At 35.3% G+C, this 15715-nt stretch overlaps 1 protein-coding gene across 1 annotated transcript in view; it reads left to right on the forward strand.

Annotated features, from left to right (window-relative positions):
* Positions 1-15715, forward strand: part of LOC123561594 (molybdenum cofactor sulfurase-like) — a 141720-nt gene that overhangs the window by 52627 nt on the left and 73378 nt on the right. Inside the window, exon 2 of the mRNA XM_045354061.2 lies at positions 8786-8942. Within this exon, the coding sequence (XP_045209996.2) occupies positions 8786-8942 (157 nt within the window). The remainder of the gene's footprint in view (positions 1-8785; positions 8943-15715) is intronic.

Here is a 15715-nt window from a genome sequence, read left to right on the forward strand (position 1 = left end):
TTGAACAGAAAGCCATTTCCTAAAAGGGTTTTAACAGCTTTCTTATTTGATTAAAGGTGATTATTTCCTGATTAAGTGAGATGCCAAAAATCTGTCATAACTAGAGCAAATACTTAGAAATTTAATATTTGCATATTTGTTACAATTATTTTTATTGGTCAAAACTATTAATTACTAAATTAATTTCATTGGTTGATTCTTTTTGTAAAATGAACATGTTTTTTAAGAAATTAAGTGAGTATTAAGAAAAATAGGAGACAGAAAGGACATCTTTGTCAATGTGTTCTAAAAATATTTAATTTGGCAGTCAACATTGGATTTTACTTATAACTTTAACTTGAATTTGGACTTTGTTACATTTTGAGAAATTAGATTTATAACAAAATAGAAATATTGAAACTAAAAACTGTGTTTGTCAACTCACTGCCACAAACCCACTCTGCTAAAACATTTAGCAGAGTAACACATAACTGTTGGAACCGTTGGTTTTGGGATACCTGCTGAGCTGATTCCCCATATCAGAAAATACAGAGACAAATTCCCCGGGAACCTCGAACTGAAAGGGTTCGAACGTAACTCTCCCTCAGGGCCAGCGGTCCCACATTGGTGGTAGAATTCGGGTACCTTCCGAAAAAGTGAATACTTTGGAATGGACTTAATTGTGAAGAAGATAAAATTTTCATTGTGGCAGTCAGAATTTTTCTGAACAATTTAGAAGCAATATGTAGCTAAAAATCATTGAAACAATATTTCAAATCAGTGTTTCGATCAAAAGTGATGGACACGTGCTGCTTTGCAGAAAATTATCTTCTGCAATAAATATCAAAATCTCAAAATCTTGATGTGACGCCTGACAAGAAGTGATTTCGGAGGTACAACTACGAGGCTCAAGTGGATGTGGAAGCAGAAGACACGATTATCCTTAGACAACAGTCCGGTGAGTGCAATCTTTCTGTGCATGACTCTTGTATGCCTATATAGTTGTGACCATCTGATTTATACACTAAAAGGCTAATATTCTATATTTTTGAACCTTGGGTGCTCTTGACAAAGATTACTGTGTCTTACATGTTTTTTAAAGACAACAATATTGTATAATGTACATTAAAAGAATTAAGAAATTTTCAAGCAAAGATACAAAGCTGTATTGTCAACTTTTAGAATTATTGTACTTACATATAGACGGTGTTTTTTCTTGTACACTGCATAATAATAATTAATATGTAATAGTTACTGATAATGTCAGTCTAAACATTATACATTTTATAGTAATTTACAAATTAGTTCAAACGCATCTTGTCTGAAAGTCTGTTGAATTTTTGCATTTATTTTCTGTTTACAAGTTCGAAGTCTGTTATATATTTATTTACAAAACTTGTACTTACTGTTTTTTGTTGAAATTTGAAAAATGGCTCCTATAAAGGAAAACTGGTCTTGTTCAAAAAGTAATTGTAGGATTAATAGTGCTACTGTTAAGAACAAAAGTCTGATCATGGATGTTGGTTTTAGACTGAATTTGCACAAGAATTTCTTTGATGTAGAGATAAATTCTAAATCAGTTCAATGCCTTTTGGACTCTGGTGCAGACATAAGTGCAATAAGTAAATTCCTGCTGGATCAGGTAGCACCAAATGCAGAAGTCAAAAGAAGTAATCTTCAGCAAATTTTAGGCGTATGTGGAGAAACACATCAAGTGCTAGGGCAAGTGGAATTGACTTTTAAGTGTAATAATGTTGTATTTACGCATACATTCCATGTTTTCCAACATTTGCATTCTAAAATTCTTGTTGGTATGGATTTTCTTCAAAAATATAGTGTGAATGTTAACTTTGGTGAAACTGAAATGACAATGCTACATCCAAAAACAGTTCAAACATTGAAAGTTCCTGTTTCAACCTTGACATCTACACATACTGAGTATGCAAGAACAAATTCTTCAACTGTGATACCTCCACATAGTGAAACCATTATTCCAGTGTGGATTCCTATGCCGCCAGATTCATTAGTGCTGTTAGAACCAAATAACTGTTTGAATCAACATGAACTTGCAGGAGGCAGAACTGTTACACATATCAGTAATTTTCAAGGGACATATAGGTTAATTAATCCTACAAGCGCTACTGTGTATCTGAAAAAGAACTTTGCTGTTGCCAAAGCCAATCTGATACATAGCTCATCAGTGACAGTGCTAAATAATGACAAGCCAGTGAATATTTCAAATTTAAGTGCTAAAAATCAAGATAAAAATATAAACTTTGAACATACTGTGAAGGATTTAGGCATAAACATTGAAAACAACAAAAATCTGACCAGTGAACAAAAACGACAATTATATGAATTTCTTGGCCGCAATAGAGACATATTTGCAAAAGATCTATCAGAACTGGGAGAGACGCCGCTTCATTATCATGTCATAGAAACTGGTAATGCAAGACCTGTGAGCTCTGCACCTTATCGCACCACGCCAGAAAAACGTAGGATCATGGAGACAGAACTTAACAAAATGTTAGACTCTGGAGTGATAGAGGAAAGCACCAGCCCCTGGCATAGTCCTGTTGTCCTCGTCAGAAAGCCAAACAACGAGTGGCGATTTGCCATAGACTACCGTAAGGTCAATGCTGTGACAGAAATGATGTCGTTTCCAATTCCACATATGACAGACGTTTTCGACACCCTGGCAGATGCAAAGGCCACCATGTATTCTACGCTAGACTTACGCAGTGGATTTTGGCAAGTGCCACTTCACGAGTCTACAAAGCATAAGAGTGCATTTATTACCGAATCAGGAATTTATCAGTTTCGACGTCTTAGTTTTGGTTTGCGAAACGCACCAATGACTTTCCAACAACTAATGGCTAAGGTACTCAAAAACCTCAACTTTAAGATTGCTCTTGTTTACATTGATGACTGTTTAATATTTTCTGGCAGTTTTGAAGAACATCTGCAACACCTAGATCTAGTCTTTCAACACCTGAGAGAGGCCAACCTGAAACTCCATCCTGGCAAATGTGTTTTTGTAACAGACTCTGTCAAATATCTAGGTCACCTGGTTACCAAAGATGGAATGAAAGTTCTACCGGAGAATACAGACAAAATCAAGAATGCAAAAAGACCCAAAAATGCCAAAGAAACCAAACAAGCACTCGGACTTTTTAATTACTATCGTAGGTTTTGCCATAATTATTCTAAAATTGCCGAGCCATTAACCAGACTTCTTAGAAAAGACACAGAATTTCAATGGACAGATGAACAAGAGACTGCTTTCAACACCCTAAAGGAAAAACTAATAACAGCGCCAATTCTCAGATACCCAGATTTCAACAAAGAATTTATTCTAGCAGTCGATGCATCAGACTACTCAATAGGTTATGTCTTGTCGCAAATACATGATGGCAAGGAGCACCCAATCTGCTTTGGAGGAAGAGGGCTACGTGATGCTGAACGCAAGTGGCACATCACAGACAAGGAAGGACTTGCACTTGTGGAAGCCATCCAGACCTACCGGCACTATCTGACTAATCGGAAGTTTACAGTCTACACAGACAACGCCTCTGTCAAGTACCTGAAACAGATTAAAGATCAGAATGGTCGCCTAGGGAGATGGAGCATTCTTCTGCAGTCCTACCAGTTTGAGATCAAGCATAGGTCCACATCAGCAAATCGCAATGCAGACTTTCTTTCAAGGCAGCATTATGAGGACACTACCCCAGCAGCTTCATGTGACCTTGCGGATCACATTGGCATGGTAGCCGAGGACAACAGCGATGGGTACACACAAGTCACCTTCATATATCCTGGAGAACACGAGGCAACTGTCATGGGAGCCATACACGGGGACCAAGTTCGAGACCCAGAACCACAGTTCCCAGATCTGGCTGATGCACAGCGAAATTGTCCTGACTTCCGGGATATATTCATCTACCTTGCTGACAATGTAGTTCCAAAGGATTCTGAGCGTGCACGTACTGTAATTGCCCAATCACATAGCTATGAGATTGTTGATGGGATCCTGCAACACTTCTACTCTCGCCGTGCGAAACAAGTGCCAAAGGAGGAACGTCTAATACGGCAGATTGCAATACCAAGAATTCTAAGAGACGAAATACTGAAGTCATATCATGACTGTGTCACAGGAGGAGGACATCAAGGCTTCGAGAGGACTTATGCTGCTCTTCGCAATAAATACCACTGGCCTTCAATGTACGAACACATAAGGCAGTATGTGAAAACTTGCGAAGTTTGTCAGCAATCTAAACGGGCCTTCCATGCGAAACCACCTCCATTGCATCCACAACCAGTTGATGATATATTCAGTCGTTGGCAAATGGACATTTTGAGTGGGCTTCCAACATCCAAAGACAAATACAAGCACATCTTGTTAGTTGTGGATAGCTACTCAAAATGGGCAGAAGCTTTTCCTCTGCAGACTCAGACATGCGAAGAAGTTGCCAGTGTACTCTTCACACAGATCATTTCTCGATACGGTGCACCAAGAGTTCTTCTTAGTGACCGCGGAAAGAACTTCATGTCGAACCTGGTCAAAGCCTTAGCTGAACTGTTCCAGATCAAAACTGTATACACCAGCAGTTATCATCCAATGACTAATGGCCTGGTAGAGTCTAAGAACAGCTACCTGCTGCAATCATTCAGGGCCTACTGCCAGAAGGAACAACAAGATGACTGGCCAGAGTTGTTACCAGGGATACTGATGGCGTACCGGTCAACACCAGCCACTCAGTCAACCGACTTTAGTCCCTTCTTCCTACTTTTTGGTCGAGAGATGAATCTACCTGTGGACATTGCACTTCAGCCAAAGGACAATCTAGCACAGAGCCATAAGGTCCACCTTCAACGTATGCTCCATAATCTGGAAATATGCAGAAAGTTGGCAAAGCAGAACACTGAAAGGGCACAAGACAAATTCAAACAGCAGCATGACAAATACTCCAAGCCTCCCAGGTATAGACCTGGTGATCGTGTGTGGCTCTACTGCACCAAGGTCCCCAAGGGTAAGGCACCAAAGCTACATCGTAAGTGGGTTGGTCCTTACTACATTGCTATGCTAGGGCCCAACTTCACCTACAAGCTGCGACACATGCGAACCAATAAAGAAGTGAAGTCACTGGTGAACGTCATGAGGTTAAAGCCTTATTTTGATCCTGCTTCAGGACCAACCAATCCACCAGAGGAGTTGGCTGAAGATGAGACAGAGTTGGACCGAGATGAAATACCAGACTCTTCTCACGACCACAGTTCAGAAGAAAATACACCAGCAGACGAAACAGTGCCTGCTAAAAAGAACACAAACAAGAATAGAGGACCATGTCCCAAGAATAAAATTACAGCCCCTGGGGGAAACACAACCCCAGTGGAAGAGACAAGGCCAGAAGCCAGCAAAATGAAAACTTACAATACTAACAAAGGCCAAAGAGCCCAAAAAAGCAACAATAAACAGCAAAAGCTTGATGAAGATAACAAAACCACAAAGACAAAGGAAAACCATACAAATAGTGGTGAAACCAAGAAGACTAATGATCCAATACAAACGAAAAATGATACAACAAAGAAAAAAGTAAGGTTCCAGCTAGAACGCAATCAAGATATATCCAGTCAGCAGTCACAAAGTCAGTCAACAGTCACACCAGAAACATCCATACGAAAGAACCTCACATCTTGTCCAGACTGCAAAGTGAAAACATGCAAGCCATTCAACGATGATGACATCCAAAGGATAATCGAAGGAAGGAATGTCAACAAGATCTACTATTACAAAATTAAATTTTATAATAAACCTTCAGAATGGGTCTTCCCCTGCAAACTTTCGGACAAAGTTTTAAAACACTTTACTAGCAATTACACCATGAAAGGCCGAAAGAAAAAGAAACATAAAAAGAAGAAGCCACAATATTTTGATGAAGTTCCAGAAGTAAATTCAATTACAACACCAGGTCAACAGAGCATTTCAACAGAACCTGTTAGTACAGAAACAGTTCCCACGTCTAAATAGCATAACCCAAACAGACTAACAGGAATGAAATTTATAGATGGAAGGGCTTATTTCACAAAGCAGGGCAAGAAGGAGCAGCAATTGTACCACATTGCAGCCGTTTATGCAGAAGCAGGTGGTTTAATCAAAACTCTGGAAAACAAAAACAATGAGAGAAATCTACAACTTAAAATGGAGCATTTAAGATCAGAAAATAACCCACAGTATGCCCAAAACAGGAAAGAACAATTTAGTGATGCTATCATTGGAAAAACTGTACATGAAGTCAAAATTAATGAAAATGGTGAAATAACAACATTAATTGAATACAGAAACTATTACATTGCTCCAGAATGGGTTCCATTTGAAGCCAATCCACCTGGATTACTTTTAGGATTAATAAACTCCTTAAAATATCAATACAGAAAATTTGTTATGCAGCATAACTAGATTTTATATTTTTCAAGAATATTTTTCAGTTTGCCTTCCTTTTTATAACAAATCATTATTAAAATTGATACAAGTACCAGCTCTATGTCAATTTTACCTTAAGTAAAACTTTAAATAATACTTTTTCTCACTTTAACTATAGATTTTAAGTATAATTACTATGTATTAACTGAATTACACTGGTGGACTAATCTTAGATGTTTTAAAGGTGTTATTTTATTTTTTTACCTTTATTGTAAAGGTGTTTTATAGTGCTAAGATTGATTTGTAAGTGCACATGCAAGTCTTTCGCCTAACCTTTGCATAATCTGACATTAGCAAAAAAAATAAAAAAAAAAAATTAAAATCATACAGTCATCTTGCACTGTCTAAGTTCATTAACTTGTATAAAATGAGAAACTGGCATGTTTCAGCCATAACTTGTTCTACTACTTTTTTTAGCTTATTTTTGGAGGAATCCACCTTTGTATACTTATCTTTTTACCTATTTTTTGTGCATTTTTACTCATTCTTGGGTTAGAGCACTTGTGAGTAATAGGCAGCTGGGTTATACCCTTAAATTGCTGATGAACAGTGCAATCCAAAGAATGGACTTATGTTAAGGAGTTAGGATTTTTTTTAAGGTCTTTAAAGTGGAATTCCTCATATATTGTTTTACATATTTTAGAACTTTTCTCATAAAGATTGAAATTGTGTGTCACTACTGTTACTGGTCACAATTATATAGATATACAGTTGCCATGTACTAACTTGATTGCACTCTGCTACTAAAATGCATAAACATTAAATTTTTTCTATGAAAGAAAATACTGGAACCTATACCATCGTCAGCTTTAATACAAGGACTGTATAGCATAAAGACTGTTTCAGGAGAAACCCATGATCCTGTATAACAAAACAGGAACTGAAGATGATAATTCGCAGTGAATTGTTTTAATGAAATCATATACCATTATTACAGATAGGATTTACCTGCTCAAAATACTGGTGACAATGACTGATGCTGGGATAAAGCCTGACATTCTTAAAGCTATAGCTATGTATAAAGTGTATATATTATCCTAGGAAAATTTTATTTCATATGCATATGATCTTGTACTTCCTTGACTATTTCATGCTTTAATATCTTAATTTTCAGGGGTTTGTACATAATGTTACATTACATTCTATTCTTTCCATCCTAAGAAATACTTGTATATCAATTGAAATTGTTAAGTAGTTCGAGGACGAACTTATTTAAGCAAGGGGGAAATCTGCCACCGTGCTAAATATAACCCCAGACTTTATTAATAATAAAATAAATAAAAATAGTAAAATGTATGAAAAAAAAATATATATGTTAAATGTAACTTCATCATTGTTATTGTAGAATCTCTATAATTTGAAATCAAATTATTAATTTACATTTTTAGAATTTAGTCTGTAAGTAATTGCTGAGAGCATTCTCACATTTTGACATATCTTTTGTTAAAGTATTAAGACAAACGATTGAACAGAAAGCCATTTCCTAAAAGGGTTTTAACAGCTTTCTTATTTGATTAAAGGTGATTATTTCCTGATTAAGTGAGATGCCAAAAATCTGTCATAACTAGAGCAAATACTTAGAAATTTAATATTTGCATATTTGTTACAATTATTTTTATTGGTCAAAACTATTAATTACTAAATTAATTTCATTGGTTGATTCTTTTTGTAAAATGAATATGTTTTTTAAGAAATTAAGTGAGTATTAAGAAAAATAGGAGACAGAAAGGACATCTTTGTCAATGTGTTCTAAAAATATTTAATTTGGCAGTCAACATTGGATTTTACTTATAACTTTAACTTGAATTTGGACTTTGTTACATTTTGAGAAATTAGATTTATAACAAAATAGAAATATTGAAACTAAAAACTGTGTTTGTCAACTCACTGCCACAAACCCACTCTGCTAAAACATTTAGCAGAGTAACAAATAACTGTTGGAACCGTTGGTTTTGGGATACCTGCTGAGCTGATTCCCCATATCAGAAAATACAGAGACAAATTCCCCGGGAACCTCGAACTGAAAGGGTTCGAACGTAACTCTCCCTCAGGGCCAGCGGTCCCACATCCGCCTATTGCCTATTGCAATTAGAGAAACTGCGCAGATGAGCAGGCTGGTCTGGATCAATGCTGGTGGCAAAGCCACTGTGTTGGTTTTCTCATGGTGCTGCTCATTTACTGAATTTTTCAGGGAATAAAAGAACACTGACTTGATATTTTCAATAACCTTGGAAAAGTAAGCGCTGACCATGCATACACCTTCTCTTTACTGACCATTTTCTTTAGAATGGAAGTCACTGATATTATGTTCTACTATGTTTACAGACACAGTGTATCTAGACCATGCTGGTGCCACCCTCGTGTCACGTACCCAACTAGAGGCACATCACCAAGATGTTCTCCGCAATATCTATGGCAACCCACACAGCAGGAGTGCAAGCAGTCAGCTGACCACTGATACCATAGACCAGATCAGATACAGGTAATTAGGTCATTGGGACCCATACTGAAAGTCTGAAATTTCAGTGCAATTCTCTACCACCTCGGTAGCCTAGTGGTAGAGCGTCTGCTTCGAGTGCGGGAGGTCGTGGGTTCAGTCCCCGGCTGCGTCATACCAAAGACATAAAAAATGGTACTAGCAGCTGCCTCGCTTGGCGCTCAGCATTAAGAGGATAGTGCTAGGACTGGTCAGCCCGGTGTCAGTATAATGTGACTGGGTGGGGTATCGTGCCACGTGTCTACGGTGTGATATTCCAGTGAGGCAGCACTATAAAGTTGGGCATTGTGCACACTGCTACAAGTAGACACCGTCGTTTATATACTGAAAAATTGTTGAAAAAGACGTTAAACCCGAACACACACACACAGTGCAATTCTATATTCTTACCTGCCATTTCGGCATACTGTAGCTCATACAGCACATGACTTTCTGCACCAGCTACCCACATATGAGTCACGCTATGAGAAAACCAACATAGTATCTTTGCGACCAGCATGGATCCAGACCAGCCTGTGCATCCGCAGTCTGGTCAGGATCCATGCTGTTGGCTAACGGTTTCTTTAATTGCAATAGGCTTTGAAAGCAAACAGCATGGATCCTGACCAGACTGCGTGAATGCGCAGATTGGTCTGGATCCATGCTGGTCGCAAATGCACTATGTTGGTTTTCTCATGGCGCGGCTCATATGAATAATTTGTAATGAAACAGAAACTGCCACTGTCATTATTGGTTTGCTACTTAATAAGTGAAGAAAAAAAATCATGAAAAAGTAATCATTTGTCTGAAACTTTCCAAGGTATGAGGTTTTTTAACCCTAGTTTTAGACATTAATACATGTTACAAAAAAACTAAAATTAAGAAATACAGACATGCAGAAAGGGTGTTAGCCCCTTAACTAATCATTTTAGCTATACATAATCTGTAAATGGTAGAGTTTTACAATAAATCTGAAACAGAATGTACAAATTGTGCAGGAAGAATAATTATTATGTAATTCCTCTCTAGTTTTATAACTAAACATTTTCATGCTTAAATATCATTAAAAGCACAATTAAAATAAATTTAAAGCGAGTAGAAGTAGAAATTCAGTAGTTACTTGATTCTAAATGCCTCGTCTTTCCAAAAGTTTTGTTGTATTTCATCTATAAATATTCGAACACCACTGTTTGCAACATTATTCACCAATTGTTTATTTCCTCCAAGCTTTCTGAAAGCTTCTATTAGATTTTATTGAAGAAGATCTCTTGAGAAAAATTCAAAATGAATTACACTTTAAATTGTTTTAATTATTTGGTACCGAAGGAACAGTAAATTGAAACCACTTTTAGTTGCAATCAATAATATGTCGAATTTTTATTGTATTTTACTATCATTTCAGACAAGGGGAGCACTTCAGACTTTCAGGAACGTTGTCTTATAAATAAAACCGTAGACTGTGAATTTGGAAATGTTTGTGTAACCTTAATTTTGAATTTTACTTTGTCAGGACTTATTTGAAATACTAAGAATGCATGCATGACTACATGACTGCACATTATTCTAGTAATAAAATGCAATGAAAATTTAATGTACACAACAGTTTTGTATTTGCCAACATACCAAATAGAAAAATATTAGCAAAAATGAAATTCTCATGAATATTCCCAAGTTTACAGTAATATGATGGCGAAACTGTACAAACCTTACTTCTAAATTGGTGCTTAGGAGCACCACTTAGTCTGCGAAAAACTCAGGTTGTTTGTGTTAGGTGACGTCATCCTGATTTTACATAGCAACAAATATAATGTTTATCTTAAGGTGACGTCAGCTCAGTTTTTGCACTTTTTTTGAATGATTTTAAGAGGAGAAGACACTAAAATTAATAAATGGCAGAAGAAAAATAATCGTTTGATTTTGTTAACTCTTATAATAATGTCTGCGCAAAAATTTCTTTTCCTCATTAAGATCAATGCTGTAAATATTCTGTATTGCTTCTTATTTTATGTGCTATAGAAAAAAAAAGTGCCAGGAAGTGTTTGTTTTAATATGTCGAGACATCGTAAGTACCTTTCAGAGTGACTACAGCATTCAAGTTCAGAAATAAATATCGTATAAAAATGTTTGCCAAACTGATTCGAGAACAACCAGTTTTAGTAATGGAAGTTTATGGGAATAGAAAAGCTGAGGTTTGTATGATCTCAGTAGAAACATAGTAGTGAAATTTCTTTAAGTCATAAACTTTATCATTCCTGTTGTTGCATCTAAGAATATCAAAGTGGAACCCCTTAAATATCAGATGATTTATGATTTGTTTTGGGATTGTTTCAGTTTTCAGTATCCAATTTTTTAACCAATAGTGATTGTTTGAAAGGTGGTCAGTCACATTTGAGCAATATTTTTTGACATTTTTAGCTCACCTTAACTTTGTTCAGGGTCAGTTGTTAGTATTATAGGTGAATGGTAAGGCGTCCTGTGTCAATAATGTTTTAGCTTGACTATTTGAAGAATAAGTAGAGCTATCCTACTCACGTCCGCATCGGCTTCACAGTCCGCGTCACACCTTGGTTAAGTTTTTCGTACCAGTCCACATTTTGAGAAAACTTTTTGAGATAAAGATTTGAAACTTTCAATACTTATGTACCATCATCATGTCCAGTTTTAGGCAAAAATACATAACTCTATCAAGGATTTTGTCTGAATTATGGCCCCTTTTTACTTACAAATCTGGGTTTAGTTTTTCGTACCAGTTCATATTTTGTAGAATCTGTTGGACATATGGCTTTGAAACTTTTATCACTTGTTCATTATAACAGTCTCTATCTGTAAGCAAGAATACATAACTCTGTCAACTATTTTGGCTGAATTATGGCCCTTTTTGGACTTGGACATTGGATCAGTTTTCATACAAGTCTGTGTTTTGTCAAAACTATTTGACATGTGGCTTTGAAACTTTGAACACTTCTTGATCATCATGATCTCCATCTGTAGGCAAAAGTACATAACTCTGTCAAGTATTTTGGCTGAATAATGGCCCTTTAAGGACTTGGAAATCAGTTCAGTTTTTGTACAAGTCCAAATTTTGTCAAAACTCTTTGACATGTGGCTTTGAAACTTTGAGCACTTGCTTATCACTATGATCTCTATCTTTATAAGCAAGAGTACATAACTCTGTCAGCTAGTTTGGCTGAATTGTGGCCCTCTTTGGACTTGGTTCAGTTTTCGTACAAGTCCATGTTTTGTAAAAACTGGCTTTGAAACTTTGACCATTTGTTTATTATCATGATCTCCATCTGTAGGCAAGAGTACATAACTCTGTGTACTATTTTGGCTGAATTATGGTCCTTTTTGGACTTGGAAATCAGTTAAATTTTTCATACCAGTCCATATGAACCTGTTTGTTATATGGCTTTGAAACTTTGACCACTTATTTACCATCAAAGTCTACATATCTAGGCAAGATTTCTAGTTTTACATTTTTGTTTCATAGATATTGGGATATTTTAAAGGGTAAGGAAAGCCTGACAATAAGTTAATTCTATATGAAAGCCATCATCAAGCCTTTCATAATTTAAAATCGGACCACTATTGAAAAAGATATGGCAGTTTGAAATTCAAGAAAATGGCTGATCACAGAGGCAGCCATTTTAGTGTGTTTATGACGTCATTTACACACTGCTGAATTCTTTATTTAGCAAATAACCTTTAGATAGATTAATTTTCATATGTTTCTTGAGTGTAAGGTGTAAAACATGATAATTTCTTTCATTATAGCTGGAAAAGGTAGAGAAATAACAGAAATAAGTCAATACAGTTCAAATGTGTATCTGAAAATTTTAAAATAATTCTGCCATTTTGTTTTTTTGTTGCCATGGAAACAAAATGGCCACCAGTTTGACCAAATATTTAAATGCCCATAACTTTCTCATTTTTACTCCGATTTTGAAAATTCTTTCACTTCTTTAAATGATTTAAGGAATTGCAGATGGTGAAATTAATGTAAGAACAGTATGTTGCCTTTCCCTTTAACAGTGTGAATAAAAAAAAAACACTTCTAAATCTGCCTATAACTAATGAATTTGTTTATCTCAAATCTGTCTTGGTTGCACAAGCAAGAAAGGAAAAGGGATGTAATAATAATTTTTCAAACTTGCATTTCTAATGAATTCCTTGGTAATGTAAATCTTGTACAAATACAGTGAAGTCTTATATTTATATCTTTCCATAGGCCATGCATCATTCATAACTCATAACCAGGATAGGACAATCAAATATAAGAAATACTGCCAGTGAAAATCTAACTTGTGCTAAGTGCAGAGTGAGCACAAATAAGTGTAAATCAGATTTGAAACTTTTAAACAAATCCATTACTTGACCAACATCAGATTGCTTCAATGCTATTTAAACCACACTTGAAATAAATACGGAAATTCATTGGGTACATATTACGTAGCAAGGAGAGCTTTTTCTGTGTTACTGTATTTATAATCATTAAAGATTAGATCCCCATTTTCTTCTAAGTTTCAGCTTTCTGAAAACATTTGCAATTTATTTAAGTAGATCTCTTGAGAAAAATTCAGAACGAATTACGCTTTAAATTGTTTGAATCATTTATGGTATTGTAGGAACCATAAATTGAAGGCAATCTTAATTACAACCAGTAAACCGTCAATTTTTTATTGTATTTTATTATCATTTCTGACAATGGGAGCACTCCAGACTTTCACGAACTTTGTCTTATAAATAAAACTTCAGCTGTTTAAATGATGCAACCACTTGGGAAATATTCGCATGACCTTTATTTTAGTGAAGTTATTGTGTCAGGATTCAGTCCTATTGTAGAAAGTTTTGTATTGCATCCAATATTGTAAACATTAGTGGAAATAATTCTGTTTCCAATCCAACCCAGTTTACAGTAAAATGATCATATATTAAGGGTATTTTAGACAGTTCTTACTGCACAACCTTATGTGCAGTTGCCTTCCTGTTAATCGAAACAAACTAGGCTTGAAAATGTTTTAGTTGGTAATGGTTGGTTTCTAATGAAAAGAAAGTGCAAAATGCAATGAAAACAGTGGTGACTGTTTACAGAAATAAGTTAAGAAGATTGAAAGAAAAGAAATTGCAATATATGAGCCATGCCATGAGAAAACCAACATATTGGCTTTGTGACCAGCATGGATCCAGACCAGCCTGTGCATCCGCACAGTCTGGTCAGGATCCATGCTGTTCACTTTTAAAGCCTATTGTATTTAGAGAAATCGTTAGCGAACAGCATGGATCCTGACCAGACTGCGCGGATGCGCAGGCTGGTCTGGATCCATGCTGGTCGCAAAGCCACTATGTTGGTTTTCTCATGGCGCGACTCATATATGGTTATGATGGTTTATTTTTGTGCAAGATGTATGCATGTTTAATGGCAGTTTAAATAGGCTGTAACAAAAATATTTGTTAAAATATTAATTTTGATCTAGAAATGAGTTATTTTTTTTGTAAAAATGAGTCTAAATCTAAGTACTAAACTTTGATAATGTGGCAGTTGACCTGAATACAATCGACACTGTTTATTGTCCAATACAGGTAAATCCAATAATTGCTTTGCAACAGATCTATGACGGATTATCTTTGAACACCCCTGGACTTATTAGACTCAACTGCCACATTATCAAAGTTTATTAGTAATTAATATAAGCTTCTAGAAAAACAGCAAGGATAGTTTACCCATAATGTTTATAGTTTCTCTGGTCTGTGTGATAATATAAAGCTTGTTATACAGTAAAAAGAAAAAAGTTCTCTGCTGCAAGAAATATGGTAATTAAAAAGTGTGTATTTTTTGTTACATTTTAGCAATATCTGAGAAATTTTCTCAGAAATAAAGATTAAAAAAAGAAAGAAAAAAAAGATTGTCAATTTTGAAATTTGTATAATTATTTTTATCAGTTATGTAGTGAAAGTTTTACAAAATTTAATCAATTGACCATGAAATTTTCAATACCCTGTATATAGTTTGCTATATATATTTTTTGGCTGTAAAATATCCTATTCATACCTGAATTGCTTAAATTGATAAGAGTATTATGCTGAAGTAGATATATATATTTTTAAAAAACAAATAAAAAATCCAAAGAAACAGATTCTAGGAAATGTCTTGGAGAGAATGATTTAGTAATTGTATGTTTGTGTTAGGTGACAACATCTTGATTTTATATTGATATTAATGTTTGTTAATGTCTAAATTTTTTCAACTTTTTAATAGGTTTCTTAGAGGAGAATTAAAGGTGCTAAAATTAGCAGATGTAACTGAAGAGAAATAAAAGTAGGTTTCGCCAACTCTTGATTTCTGTCTGCACCTTAGTAACTTTGCCTGCTTGTTAAAATTGCTGCAATTATTCTGTAAGGTTTCTTTAATAATGTTATGTACTAGGAGAAAAATTGCTGGAAAGTGTTTGTTTTAATACATAGAGACATTGTAAGTATGTATAAGGGTGTGAGATAATAAACATTTGAATAAAAAGAATATTTCAAGACTGATTTGAACATTTTTTATCATTAACAAGTTTAAATAATGGGAGTCTGTCGGGAATAAAAAACAGATTTTTGTGCTTCAAGAATTTTGTGAGTAGACTTTAATGAAACATAAGTTGCCTCATTTCTATTATAGAGAATTTGAGTGTTGAAGTGGAGACCCTTTTCATAATCAGACAAGGTTAAAATCTGGCATCCTACCTGTAGTCAATGTGAGAATGGTTCGACTTCATATAGTTAATCCTGAGTATAAG

The sequence above is a fragment of the Mercenaria mercenaria genome, chromosome 10 (genome assembly GCF_021730395.1).
Source record: "Mercenaria mercenaria strain notata chromosome 10, MADL_Memer_1, whole genome shotgun sequence".
NCBI classification, from domain to species: Eukaryota; Metazoa; Mollusca; class Bivalvia; order Venerida; family Veneridae; genus Mercenaria; species Mercenaria mercenaria.